This window comes from Trachypithecus francoisi, unplaced genomic scaffold, assembly GCF_009764315.1.
Source record: "Trachypithecus francoisi isolate TF-2019V2 unplaced genomic scaffold, Tfra_2.0 Lachesis_group0, whole genome shotgun sequence".
NCBI classification, from domain to species: Eukaryota; Metazoa; Chordata; class Mammalia; order Primates; family Cercopithecidae; genus Trachypithecus; species Trachypithecus francoisi.
The window spans coordinates 132,882,992-132,897,719 of NW_022681453.1; the positions used below are offsets into that span (position 1 = coordinate 132,882,992).

General features: G+C 45.3%; 1 protein-coding gene across 2 annotated transcripts in view; it reads right to left on the bottom strand.

The window, feature by feature from the left end:
- The window catches only part of LIPH (lipase H), a 57,209-nt gene that overhangs the window by 29,732 nt on the left and 12,749 nt on the right, over nucleotides 1-14,728 (bottom strand). For both annotated transcript variants that reach the window (XM_033211946.1, XM_033211945.1), the window contains exons 2-3: nucleotides 6,447-6,814; nucleotides 5,261-5,369 (exon numbers count right to left, since the gene is read on the bottom strand). In XM_033211946.1, the coding sequence (XP_033067837.1) occupies nucleotides 5,261-5,369; nucleotides 6,447-6,814 (477 nt within the window). The remainder of the gene's footprint in view (nucleotides 1-5,260; nucleotides 5,370-6,446; nucleotides 6,815-14,728) is intronic.

Consider the following 14,728-nt stretch of genomic DNA (forward strand, 5'->3'; position numbering starts at 1 on the left):
GCGACTCCAAAAGGTCTGGTTTACCAGATCCCTACCTGGAGTGAGGAAGGTTTCGAGGGAAGTTTCCCTTGAAGTTTTTGTCTGTGAATGTCATTTTATATCTCCTATCCCCTGGTGTTACATATAAAATGCAAGAGATAGCATCTTTGCCTTTATTTCCTAAGTTCTAGTCTTTTTCTTTCTTTTTTTTTTTTTTTGTAGGGGAAGGGGAGGAGAGCCGGTTGTGCGGACATTTGCTATGTTGCCCAGGCTGGTCTCAGACTCTTGGACTCAAGCAGTCCTCCCCCATCAGCTTCACAAAAGGCTGGGATTACAGGTGTGAGCCACCACACCCAGCCTACCTGGTTCTAGCTTTAATCCCTCCATTTTAGCTGGTCACAGTGGCTTACATCTATAATCCTAGAATTTGGGAGGCCAAGGTGGGAGGCTTACTTGAGACCAGGAGTTCGAGACCAGCCTGGGCAATATATGGAGACCCTGTCTCTACAAAAAAATTAAAAATTTGCTGGGTGTGTTGGCTTATGCTTGTAATCTTAGCTACTCTGAAGACTGAGACAGAAGGATCACTTGAGCCCAGAAGTTCCAGGTTCCAGTGAGCCATGATTGTGCCATTGCCCTCCAGCCCAGGCGACAGACCAAGCAAGAGAGAGAAAGGAAGGAAGGAAGGGAGGAAGGGAGGGAGGGAGGGAGGGAAGGAAGGAAGGAAAGGAGGGAGGGAAGAGAAAATAAGCAGTGCCTGGCGTGGTGGCATATTCCTGCAGTCCCTGTAGCCCTAGCTACTTGAGGTGGTGGGGAGATAGGGAGAAAGATAAGCTGAGAGCATGGTTTGAGGCTGGGAGTTTGAGGCTGCAGTGCACTGTGACTGCACCACTGCACTCCAGCCTGGGTGGCCAAGCAAGACCCTGTCTCAAAAATAAAGAAATAAATAGGCTGGGTGCAGTGACTCATACCTGTAATCCCAGAACTTTGGGAGGCCGAGGTGGGTGGATCACCTGAGGTCAAGAGTTTGAGACCAGCCTGGCCAACATAATGAAACTCCATCTCTACTAAAAATACAAAAATTAGCTGGCTGTGGTGGTGGGCACCTGTAGTCCCAGCTAATTGGGAGGCTGAGGCACGAGAATCACTTGAACCTAGGAGGCGGAGGTTGCAGTGAGCCAAGATCGTGCCACTGCACTCCAGCCTGGACAACAGAGTGAGACTCGGTCTCAAAAATTAATAATAATAAATTAATTTTAAAAATACAAAAATTAGCCAGGTGTGGTGTTAGGCGCCTGTAATCCCAGCTACTTGGAAGACTGAGGCACGATAATTGCTTAAATCTGGGAGGGAGAGGTAGCAGTGAGCCGAGACCGCGACACTGTAATACAGCCTCGGTGACAGAGTGACACTCTGTCTCAAAAAAATAAAATAAATAAAATTTACAGTTAGAGCCTCAGTTTATAGCAAACTCTAGTTGCATGATGAATAAAACATCTGAACCAGGGCAATTTTCAGAGTGATAAGGATGCTATTAATAAGCTTGGGAGTTTGAGGCTGCAGTGAGCTGTGATTGCACCACTGCACTCCAGCCTGGGTGACAAAGTAAGACCGTGTCTCAAAAATAAATAAATAAATAGATAAAATTAACAGTGAGAGCCTCAGTTTATAGCAACCTCCAGATTCATGATGAATAAAACATCAGAACCAGGACTGTTTTCAGAGTGATAAGGGTGCTATTAATAATTATACCAAGACAAAGTTACAAACTGGGACTGTCACAGGCAGGATTGGACTTAGGATTTCCTTAGCGATAAGCCATAGCAAATGATTAGCTTCCAGTGTCAGAAAAAAGTTATAGTAAAAGCTGCATACTATGTGTGAGCAGATAGATATGGAGCCCCAAACCTAGCGCTAACCAGCTGTGTGCCCTTAGGCAGGTTACTCTACTTCTCTGAATCTCAGTTCCTTTAAATTATAAAATTGAGGTAGAATTAATAGCTACTTCAGAAGACTTATAAGGTCAGGTATGGTGGCTCATGTCTGTAACCCCACACTTTGGAAGGCTGAAGCAGGCGGATCACTTGAACACAGGAGTTCAAGACCAACCTGGGCAACATGGCGAAACCCCATCTCTACAAAAAATATAAAAATTAGCCCGGCATGGTGGTGCATGCCGTTAGTCCCAGCTGCTCGAGAGGTTGAGATGGGAGCCTCAGAGGTGATCACCTGAGCCCGGGGAGCTTGAGGCTGCAGTGAGCTATGATCATGCCACTACATTCCAGCCTGGGTGACAGAGTAAGACTCTGTCTCAAAAAAAAAAAGAAAAGAAAAGAAGAATTATGAAAGGACTCCTAAGGCCAGGTGGTGGCTCACACCTGTAATCCCAGCACTATGGGAGGACAACGCAGGAGGATTTGTTGAGCCCAGGAGTTCAAGGCCAACCTGGGCAACATCATGAGATCCCATAACTAAATTTAAAAAATTACAATAAATAAATGGCTCCTGAATCTAAATACAGAACATTCTGAGATTATTGTGGAATACAAACAGAATGTAAAAAGTGAGCTTTTCCTTTTTTGTTGTGTTGTTTTGGTTTTTGTTTACTGTTTTTTTGAGACAGGACTTCACTCTGTCACCCAGGCTTGAGTGCAGTGGCACGATCATAGCTCACTGCATCCTCAAGCTCCTAAGCTCAAGCGATTCTTCTATGTTGGCCTCCCAAAGTGCTGGGATTACAGGCATGAGCTACTGCACCCAGCCAAAGAGCTTTTTCTTATTGCTCTAAGATCACCAGAAAAAATGTTCAAATAAGAATCTTTGGCTTTTATTGCAGCCTTAACTGGTTTGAGAATTTGATGAAAATTCTGGACCCCTCCCCAGCACAGACACCCAATATTTTACATGCAACTTCAGGAGCCTCTTACTCCCATACCCCAGATCAACATAAACTCTGGAAGGAAGTGCTGTCCAACAGAAATACAACATGAGGCGGGTACAGTGGCTCAGACCTATAATCCCAGCACTTTGGGAGGCTGAGGTGAGAGGATTGCTTGAGCCCAGGAGTTCAAGACCAGCCTGGGCAACATGGTAAGACTCTATCTCTACAAAAAAATTAAAAATGAGGCAGGTGTGGTGGCACACACCCGTAGTCCTAGCTACTTGGGAGGCTGAGTGGAGGATTGCTTGCGCCTGGGGGGTTGAGGCTGCGGTGAGCTGCACGCCAGCCTGGGCAACAAGCGAGACCCTGTCTAAAAAAGGGGGAAAAAAAGGCCGTGTGCAGTGGCTCACGCCTGTAATCCTAGCACTTTGGGAGGCCGAGGTGGGTGGATCACCTGGGGTCAGGAGTTTGAGACCAGCCTGGGCAACAGGTTAAGATTCTATCTCGGACAGAGCGAGACTCTGCCTCAAAAAAAAAAAGATTCTATCTCTACAAATAAATTAAAAATTGGCCGGGCGCGGTGGCTCAAGCCTGTAATCCCAGCACTTTGGGAGGCCGAGACGGGCGGATCACGAGGTCAGGAGATCGAGACCATCCTGGCTAATACGGTGAAACCCCGTCTCTACTAAAAAATACAAAAAACTAGCCGGGCGACGAGGCGGGCGCCTGTAGTCCCAGCTACTCGGGAGGCTGAGACAGGAGAATGGCGTGAACCCGGGAGGCGGAGCTTGCAGTGAGCTGAGAGCCGGCCACTGCACTCCAGCCTGGGCGGCAGAGCAAGACTCCGTCTCAAAAAAATAAATTAATTAATTAAAAATTAAGCAGGTGTGATGGCACACACCTGTAGTCCTAGCTAATGGAGAGGCTGAGTGCAGGATTGCTTGCATCTGGGAGATTGAGGTGGCAGTGAGCTGCATGCCAGCCTGGGCAACAAAGTGAGACCCTGTCTAAAAAAAAAAAAAAAAAATGCCATGTGCAGTGGCTCACGCCTGTAATCCCAGCACTTTGGGAGGCCAAGTTGGGTGGATCACCTGGGGTCGAAGTTCGAGACCAGCCTGGCCAACATGGCAAAGCCCCATCTCTACTAAAAATACAAAAATTAGCCAGGAGTGGTGGCACATGCCTGTAATCCCAGCTACTCAGGAGGCTGAGGTAAGAGAATCGCTTGAACCCAGGAGGTGAAGGTTGCAGTGAGCCGAGACCACACCACTGCACTCCAGCCTGGGGGACAGAGCAAGATTCCTTCTCAAAAATGAATAAATAGGCCGGGCACGGTAGCTCAAGCCTGTAATCCCAGCACTTTGGGAGGCCGAGATGGGCGGATCACGAGGTCAGGAGATCGAGACCATCCTGGCTAACACTGTGAAACCCCGTCTCTACTAAAAAATACAAAAAACTAGCCGGGCAAGGTGGCGGGCGCCTGTAGTCCCAGTTACTGGGGAGCCTGAGGCAGGAGAATGGCGTAAACCCGGGAGGCGGAGCTTGCAGTGAGCTGAGATCCGGCCACTGCACTCCAGCCTGGGTGACAGAGCGAGACTCCGTCTCAAAAGAAAAAAAAAAAAAAAGAATAAATAATTTTTTAAAAAATTTAAATTAAAAATAAAATTAAAAACTTGCAGCCCTAAAAGTTTACCTCCTAAATGCAGTTTTAATCATTTACCTCTCCCCTTTTTCCATCCACATCTACCTTTTCAGTTTCCATAGATTTAAAACAGCCCTCTAGGTATGAGGATGGATTCTGGGAAAGGAGAAATGGGAGAGGCTTTGAGACTCTGAAAGAGAGAGCCACTGTGGAAAGCTACTAAGCACTAGGCAAGAGATTCCAGCAAGGGAGTCTTTGTTTGGGATTTGACCTGCTGCATTTCCGAATGTTTTCATTCAGTGTTGGCCTGAAAGCTGATATTTAGAGAATAAGCCCCAGCCATCAAAATTCTCATCTCATTTTCTTATCATGAGACTCCAGCCGTGCCTGGGGACTGACGCTTATTAGGTTTATAGTTCAGGGTCTTCTGGATTAAATAAAAGGAAGAGGACCAACTGCTTGGGGCACACAGATCTGAATGGGACATAGCTGTTTTTCCAGCCATAACAGAAATAAAGTCACGACTTATCTTTTCTATAGTATATACAATTTACAAAATGCTTTACTTACGTCTTATTACATAGTAGCCTGAGGTCAATATTATTTTGATCTTCCTTTTGCACGCAAGGACTCATGCTCAAAGAGGTTAGGTAATTGGAGCTGGCTTTGAACCCAGGGAGTTAGATTGGCCTACATAATGCTCCCCCAGTGAACACCCTGCCCAGGCCACCACCCCATGCCCATTCACAGGCGCTTACCTGTAATTCTCCCCAGCTGTCCATCGTACATCTCTCCAACAAACCCAGATATGTGGGCTCCTAGGCTTACTCCGATCATGTAAATGTCATCAAGAGAAGCTCCTTCTGCCTGGAGTTTCAAGAGGTCCATCATTATACATTGTAAGGGGCCAAGGAATTAACAACATTTGTAGAAATTTCCTGGCTGTTGACTTTGGAGAAGTAATTCTAAGCACCTTACATCATGTAAAGGTCACAACACCATGCAAAGTAAATACTATTCTTTTCATTATGCAGATGAGGAAACTGAGGCCCCAAGTTGAAGTAATCTGCCCCAGATCAGGCAACTGGGGAGAGAGCAGAGCAGGATTCAAAATAGTCTGTCCGCCGGGCACAGTGGCTCACACCTGTAATCCCAGCCCTTTCGGAGACTGAGGCAGGCAGATCACCTGAGGTCGGGAGTTTGAGACCAGCCTGACCAACAGGGAGAAACCATGTCTTTACTAAAAATACAAAATTAGCTGGGCGTGGTGGCTCACGCCTGTAATCCCAGCATTTTGGAAGGCCAAGATGGGCGGATCACGAGGTCAGGAGATCAAGACCAGCCTGACCAACATGGTGAAACCCCATCTCTACTGAAAATACAAAAATTAGCTGGGCATGTTGGCGTGTACCTATAGTCCCAGCTACTTGGGGGTCTGAGGCAGGAGAATCACTTGAACCCCATAGGCAGAGGTTGCAGCGAGCCAAGCACCACTGCACTCCAGCCTGGCGACAGAGAGAGATTCTGTCTTAAAAAAAAAAAAAAAGAAGAAGTTGAGGAAGCTTTAGGCATTTAAACCAAGAACTCCTAGACAGAACCTTTCCTACCTGTAAGACACCTTTACTGTGAGCAAGAAAAAAATGTCCCTTCCTCAAGACACTTTGTCATCATCTGCTGGAAATTTATCATAACAAATATATAAATCTACAATGTCACAATGACAAGGGTGCTCCCTTACATGGGTGCCCTGTGCAGTGCACAGCCTAACAAACACCTATGGGCCTTTTGCACAGCCCCTCATCCCACCTTCCCTGGGGCTTATTCACATTTGCAAAATGTTGCAAAATAGGCCTCCTGCTCACTGTAGCTATCTCTTGGCTTTAAGCCCTCAGATAATGGGCCAGTTTCAACATAGCTCTGAATCATCTACAAGAATTCTCTTACCAATATCTGGTCAATAAATTCCTTCAAGACCATGGCTACTTTCCTGGTCTTACTAGAGGCATGGTTGTATATTAAAGTTGTAGCTCCTCGATTCCAATCAACAACAACTACGTTCATATCTTCAACAGAGAGCAAACCCTTTACTAAGTCCTCCATCCAAACAGGAGGGGAGCCTGTTGGCCTGAATCCATGGACGATGAAGGTGGTTTTCTTGGTCACATTCAAGTTCCCAAAAGCTGAGGAGTTGACGGTTTGTGCACAGGTCAGGTTTCTCCTCGTGTAGAGCATCAGCCTCACGTTTAGTCCCGTACCGACCACTGCACTGTGAAAGCTCAGCCTGGTGAATGAAGGACATGTTTCTTCTGTGTCTGAAAATAAAAATGAGATGGCATCATGACAGGTCTTTCCTTAGTTGAGTATCAAGCAAGAGTGTTGTTCTATATTTATAGGAGTTGTTCTTATGTTCCTGATAGGACCTGGTTAAGGGCTGGATCCAGTTGAATTAAGTTGCAAAATCATATATACACATTTTGAGACAGGGTCTCACTCTCACCCAGGCTGGAGTGCAGTGGCGCAATATCAGCTCACTATAACCTCCACCTCCCAGGCTCAAGCAGTTCTCCCACCTCAGCCTCCCTGAGTAGCTGGGACTACAGGCACACGCCATCATGCCCGGCTACTTTTTGTATTTTTTTATAGAGACAGGGTTTCACCATGTTGGCCAGGCTGGTCTCAAACTCTTTCAGCCTCAAGTGATCCACTCACCGCAGCCTCCTAAAGTGGTAGGATTACAGGCCTGAGCCCACTGCATCTGGCTGCAAAATGATACTTGTTTTTTTCTTGTTTTTGTTTTTGTTTTGTTTTGTTTTTTGGAGACAGAGTCTCACTCTGTTGCCCAGGCCCGAGTGCAGTGGTATGATATCAGCTCACTGCAACCTCCACCTTCCGGGTTCAAGTGATTCTCATGCCTCAGCCTCCCAAGTAGCTGAGATTACAGGCGCCCACCACAATGCTGGGCTAATTTTGGTATTTTTAGAAGAGATGAGGTTTCACCATGTTGGCCAGGCTGGTCTCGAACTCCTGACCTCAGATGATCTGTACACCTTGGCCTCCCAAGGTTCTGGGATTACAGGCATGAGCCACCATGCCTGGCCAACAAAATCATATTTGATCCAGAGCTTGTATGCAGTGACCTCTTGCTTCACCAGAAAACCATTCTTCCCGCCGGGTGTGGTGGCTCACGCCTGTAATCCCAGCACTTTGGGAGGCCAAGGCGGGTGGATCACGAGGTCAGGAGATCGAGACCATCCTGGCTAACACGGTGAAACCCTGTCTCTACTAAAAATACAAAAAATTAGCTGGGTGTGGTGGCGAGCTCCCATAGTCCCAGCGCCTCAGGAGGCTGAGGCAGGAGAATTCACTTGAACCCGAGAGGCAGAGTTTGCAGTGAGCCGAGATCATGCCACTGCACTCCAGCCTGGGTGATAGAGCAAGACTCCGTCTCAAAAAAAAAAAAAAAGAAAAAGAAGAAGAAAACCATTCTTCCAAATCCTATCCTCCTTCAAGGTTTAACCCAAAAGCCACCTTAATGAAGCCTTCTCTGACCCTCTCAGCCATAAGTACTGTGCTTCACCCCAGAACTCCCAAAACTCCCTTTATGCACCTCATTGATGACACAATGGAAACCCATTTTCAGGCATGCATTATAGGTATCTATGTACATATGTGTCTATCCTGCTAGAACGCAATCTCTTTGAAATGGCAACTCATTACTTGTATATCCCTCATAGTGCCCAGCACATGGTAGAGGACTCAATAGCATGTGGAACAGCAAGTTATCCCTAGCTCCAAGTGGGAGATGATGAGTATCTTCTGTAAGATACTCAGAAGAGGCAAGGCACTACTGATGGCCATTCTTGGTGACCAAGAGCAAAAAGGGAAGGCTGTTAACATGCAATGGGCCAACAGAAGACAAGAGTGCCCTGGGAAACATCTGTCTGACTTCCTCCAATAGGAATTCAGGAAGCATTTGCTCTGGGTCCCTGTTCTCAATGAATCTTCATTTGCACATCCAGGAATTATTCTCCTTCATTTGAAGCCTCAGAGTAGCCTTCGTCTTGGGGTCCCTGCCCATCTTTAATAACCTGAGTCTGTTCATGTATGCATTTATTGAAACTTTTCGCAAAGGCTCTGGTACTCAGGAATGAGTGAAGTTTCATAATAGAATCAGCACAAAACTGACCCCCCAAATAAATAAATGTGTAAATAAATAAATAAATAAAAATTAAATGAACTTAAAGGAAATTTACATGTGACTAGATGTTACTTGTTGCTTACACTTAAATTGATGGTTCTTATTGTTACTTCACAATTAGTGAAATTTGTTCCCAGAAAACACCGTCTGTAGGATTTCTGCTTTCATGAAGTTAAAGAGACTTATCTAGGACTAAAAGCTTCCCATTTTATTTATTTATTTATTTGATACGGAGTCTTGCTCTGTCACCCAGGCTGGAGTGCAGTGGTGCAATCTCGGCTCACTGCAACCTCCATCTCCGGGATTCAAGTGATTCTCCTGCCTCAGCCTCCCAAGTAGCTGGAATTAGAGGCACCTGCCACCATGCCCAGCTAATTTTTGTATTTTTAGTAGAGACAGGGTTTCATCATGTTGGCCAAGGTGGTCTTGAACTCCTGACCCAGGTGATTTGCCCACCTCAGCCTCCCAAAATGTTGGGATTACAGGTGTGAGCCATTGTGCCCAGCCAAGCTTGCCATTTTAAATAATTTTTCTTGGTATCTGAAAATTATCTGCATCCTCTGTTTAGTGCTCAAAACTGTGGTAAATCAGGTAGATAAATAATCGAGACTCTATCTCTTAAAAAAAAAGTTAAGGAGGCTTTGAAATTTGAAATCCAGGCCGGGCGCGGTGGCTCAAGCCTGTAATCCCAGCACTTTGGGAGGCCGAGGCGGGCGGATCACGAGGTCAGGAGATCGAGACCATCCTGGCGAACACGGTGAAACCCCGTCTCTACTAAAAATACAAAAAACTAGCCGGGCGAGGTGGCGGATGCCTGTAGTCCCAGCTACTCGGGAGGCTGAGGCAGGAGAATGGCGTGAACCCGGGAGGCGGAGCTTGCAGTGAGCTGAGATCCGGCCACTGCACTCCAGCCTGGGCGGCAGAGCGAGACTCCGTCTCAAAAAAAAAAATGAAATTTGAAATCCCTCATCCTAGAAAACAGGTGGTTAATGTTGAACCCCAAATGCGCGCAATCCTCCTTTTACTCTACTGCATCAAGTAGCATGTGTAGTGAGGCATGCTCGTGATGTAAACATTTTCTCCATCCATTAGCCTCTTTCATTTCCTCTTCCTGTAAGTTGCATGCTCCTGGGAACACAGACTTGCCTAGTTGTTTGTAGAGAAAGACCCAGAGCAAAGAGTTGCCTGTGTAATTAGTCATCTTCTTATTGATCAGGAAGTGTCTTGGGGTAGGGCTGAGCCTCACCTTCTTAGCTATCAGTAAGGCTGGGTTTTGTTCCTGGGTGTGCAACTGACTCACCAGGTGGCCTGGGGAAATTATGTCATCTTTCACTTGCCATGTATCTGCCCAAGAGAGGAATCCTGGGGAGACTAATCTGAATGAGATCATACTTGAGAAGACAAAGATTCATTTCCCAAGAAGAGGACTGTTTAATTGCCTGGTTTTGTGTTTTGTTTTGCGTTTTGAGACAGTGTCTTGCTCTGTCACCCAGGCTGGAGTGCAGTGGCATGATGTCGGCTCATGCAACCTCTGCCTCCTGGGCTCAAGCAGTCCTCCCACCTCAACCTCCCAAGTAGCTGGGGCTACAAGCGCACACCACCATGCCTGGCTAATTTTTATATTTTTTGTAGAGACAGGCTTTCGCTATGTTGTCCAGGCTAGTGTTGAACTCCGGGGCTCAAGCGATCCACTTGCTTCAGCCTCCCAGAGTGCTGGGATTACAGCATGAGCCTCCACGCCCAGCCCTACATAATTTTTTTTAAGTCTTAGTTATTTTTGTAATGGCACTGTCCCCCGGAGAAGTCCATCATAAGTATTGAGTGAAATAGATTTCCTTGTTCCCCTAAATACTAAATATTATAAGAGCGTTACATATATTATCTCTCATCCTCAGAGAACATGTGCAATTCATTCCAAAAGAATCTACTCTATCCTAGATTCTATGTCAGGTGGCATTTTAGAGGAAGAATCAGTCAGTAATGAAATAATACACACAAATAAGTATAAAACTGCTACCTGTGATATGTGCCATGTAAAGGAGATAGAATGTAAGATGAGAACTTAAATAGGGAGCTTGGTCTGGTCTGGGAATCAGGACTCTTCTTTCTCTTGCATCCTCTGAAAAAAATGAGTATCTAAATGCCAACAATGGGGGATTTTTTTTAAATAATAAAAACATAACATCAAAGTACAATAACATTACAGTTGGGCAAATTCAAGTTACCCAAACTATTAAGCTTTATTTTTGTAGTTTTTTGATTTTATTACCTATACTTAATGTTTCAGGTGTTAGGTCCTTTTTAATTTTATCTGCCCCTTTTACCTTTAATTCCACCAAATTTTATATATATATATATATATTTTTTTTTTTTTTTTTGAAACAGAGTCTTGCTCTGTTGCCAGGCTGGAGTGCAGTGATGTGATCTCGGCTCACTGCAACCTCCGCCTCCCGGGTTCAAGTGATTTCCCTGCCTGTCTTCCGAGTGGGTGGGACTACAGGCGTGCGCCACCATGCCCAGCTAATTTTTGTATTTTTAGTAGAGACAGGGTTTCACCATGTTGGCCAGGCTGGTCTCGATTTCTTGACCTTGTGATCCTCCCGCCTCAGCCTCCCAAAGTGCTGGTTTTACAGACTTGAGCCACCACGCCCAGCCTCAAATGATATTTTTATCATAACTGGGCTCTCTTTTCATCAGCATTTGCCTACTATATCTTTATCCTTTTTACCTTCGGAATCCCTTTATTTTACAGACCTTTTTTTTTTTTTTTTTTTTTTTTTGAGACAGAATTCCACTCTGCTGCCCAGGCTGGAGTGCAGTGGCGCGATCTTGGCTCACTGCAACGTCCGCCCCCTGGGTTCAAGCAATTCTCTGCCTCAGCCTTTCAAGTAGCTGGGATTATAGGTGCCCACGACAATGCCCAGCTATTTTTTTGTATTTTTAGTAGAGATGGGGGTTTCACCGTGTTGGCCAGGCTGGTCTCAAACTCCTGACTTCAGGTGATCCACCCACCTCAGCCTCCCAAAGTGCTGGGATTACAGGCGTGAGCCACCACACCTGGCCCCATTTTATGGATCTTATATATAGGATCAAATTGGGTTTTATTTTATGACCCACTCTCAGATCCTTTAAAAAAGATAAATGAATATATCCTTTTACATGTACTGGCATAAAATATACTTGGCGTGGTACCCACAGAAGTGCCTAAGACCTGCCTTTCAGAGAAACTTCTGGAAGAACCACAGCTAAGTTGGCCGATAGCCCATGAAGCCATGGCTCCCGATGCTGCTCCCCACCCATCACTGAGCCAGGCCAGGCAGGTCATTCCTGTTCCATGTGGCACTCTCTACTTGGAAACTTTGGCTCAAGGACTCCCCATCAGTCTGGCTGAAATATCCTTAGAACTGTGCTGGGGTCTGAGGCTTTTCCTACCCAACTTTTCCTTTCTCCTCTCCATTCTCAGGTGCCAAACTGCCCGCATCATGGTGTGAAGCCTCCCTCTGCCTATTCCCACTCCCTCCTCCTTTATCCTTCACACTCTCTGAAATAGATCTCTTGCACATCCATCCCCATCTTCTCAGAGGTCCCACATGGACACAACTGAACTGAATTCTGCAATGCTATATTTTCCAGGGTTAGCGACTTCTAGGTTCACTATCTTTTGCTTTATGGATTGTCTTCTTTTTTGTTGTTGTTTTCTTGGGGGTTCTTTTGTATGTATGTATTCTTTCTCATATTGGGAAGTTTATGGCTTGTTTTAATTCTTCTGGTAAACACCTTGATAACTCTATATGAAATATTTACGGCTGGGCCCGGTGGTTCACTCCTGTAATTCCAGCACTTTGGGAGGCCGAGGTGGGTGGATCACCTGAGGTCAGGAGTTTAAGACCAGCCTGACCAACATAGTGAAATCCTGTCTCTACTAAAAATACAAAAATTAGCCAGGCATGGTGGTGTGTGCCTGTAGTCCCAGCGACTCAGGAGACTGAGAAAGGAGAATTGTTTGAACCTGGGAGGCGGAGGTTGCAGTGAGCCAAGATCTCACCACTGCATTCTAGCCTGGGCAACAGAGCAAGGCTCCCTCTCAAAGAAAAAAAAAAAATTAAAATCATTTTTCATGGAATGTAGATGTGTGACCTGTATGCCAGAAGTAGACTACATGCAGAACTGTTCCAGACTGAAATACATCTATCCACACTTAATTATTCACCAACATGCAACCCCTGGCAAGGATTTCTGGGCATCTGGAAACTGGATTTCCAACTCGGAGTGTGCTGCCCACTTCTGCTGTGTGCTCTGCTGCTGATCTTTGTCAGAATAGCTCTTTCCTGACTCTACTCTAGCCCTGGCGTTAGTACCTTGAGACAATATCTAATGATTATTTGTGATATGTGATGAGGACATTAACACACTTAATACTTCTCTCCACTAACTGGACTTCTACCTTCTGATTTTTATTAGTTATAACATTATTTTTAGCTCACCTGGTGATTCCTTGTATAGTTTCAAAATAAATATTTAAGCCTCTGTGTATTGATGTATCAGTCACAGAGTTTCTGTTCTATTTACTGTATCTGTTCTATCAACTCATTCCCTACCAAGAAAAATGAGAAAGTTAATAGACCTATATTGCCTCTCAAATCCTCCTTGATCCTTCCTTCAGAATACATACATACACCCCTAGAAACATGCACTCTCTTCCCATTGTCAAATACAGTTGATTCTCGTTATTTCTGGATCTTTCTTTCTTTTTCTTTCTTTCTTTCTTTCTTTTCTTTCTTTTTTCTTTTCTTTCTTTTCTTTTCTTTCTTTCTCTCTCTCTCTCTTTCTTTCTTCTTTTTTTTTTTTTTGTTTGTTGAGACAGGGTCTCACTCTGTCACACAGGCTGGAGTGCAGTGGCACGATCACAGCTCACTGCAGCCTTGACTTCCTAGGCTCAAGCAATCCTCCTGCCTCAGCCCTGAAAGTATCTGAGACTACAGGCAAGTGCCACCACACCCGACTATTTTTTTTTGAATTTTGGTAGAGATGAGGTCTTGCCATGTTGCTCAGGCTGGTCTTGAACCACTGAGCTCAAATGATTCTCCTGCCCCAGCCTCCCAAAGTGTGGGATTATAGGTGTGAGCCACCCCATCCAGCCACATTTGTGGATTTCTTTTTGGTTTTGGTGTTTTATTTATTATTATTATTATTATTATTTTTTTTTTTTTTAGACAGATTCTCACTCTGTTGCTTAGGCTAGAGTGCAGTGTCGTGATCTTGGCTCACTGCAACCTCCACCTCTCGGGTTCAAGCAATTCTCCCACCTCAGCCTCCCGAATAGCTGGGATTACAGACGTGCGCCACCACGCCTGGCTAATTTTTGTATTTTCAGTAGAGAGAGGTTTTCGCCATGTTGGCCAGGCTGGTCTTGAACTCCCGACCTCAGGTGATCTGCCTGCCTCAGCCTCCCAAAGTGCTGGGATTACAAGCGTGAGCCACCGTGCCTGGCCATATTTGTGGATTTCTTATGTGAAAATTTATTCATCACCCCAAAATCAATACTTGAGGAACCTTTTCAGTCATTCATGGACATGTGTAGAATGGCAAAAAAATTGTGTTGCCTGACATGCATGATCTCAGCTGAGGTCAGAGAGAGCAACACTCTGCCTTCTTATTTGTTTCAGCTCTCATACTCTAAACAGGTATCCTTTTCACGGACACTTGGGTGACAGTCACTTAGTGCCACGTTTTTTGCTTCCTATGCTTTTTCTTTTTTCTTTTTCTTTTTCTTTTTCTTTTTCTTTTTCTTTTTTTTTTTTTTGAGATGGAGTTTTGCTCTTGTCGCCCAGGCTGGAGTACAGTGGCGTGATCTCAGCTCACTGCAACCTCCACCTCCCAGGTTCAAGCGATTCTCCTTGCCTCAGCCTCCTGAGTAGCTGGGATTACAGGTGGCCAGCACCACGCTCCGCTACTTTTTGTATTTTTAGTAGAGACAGGGTTTCACCATGTTGGCCAGGCTGGTCTCGAACTCCTAAACTCAGGTGAT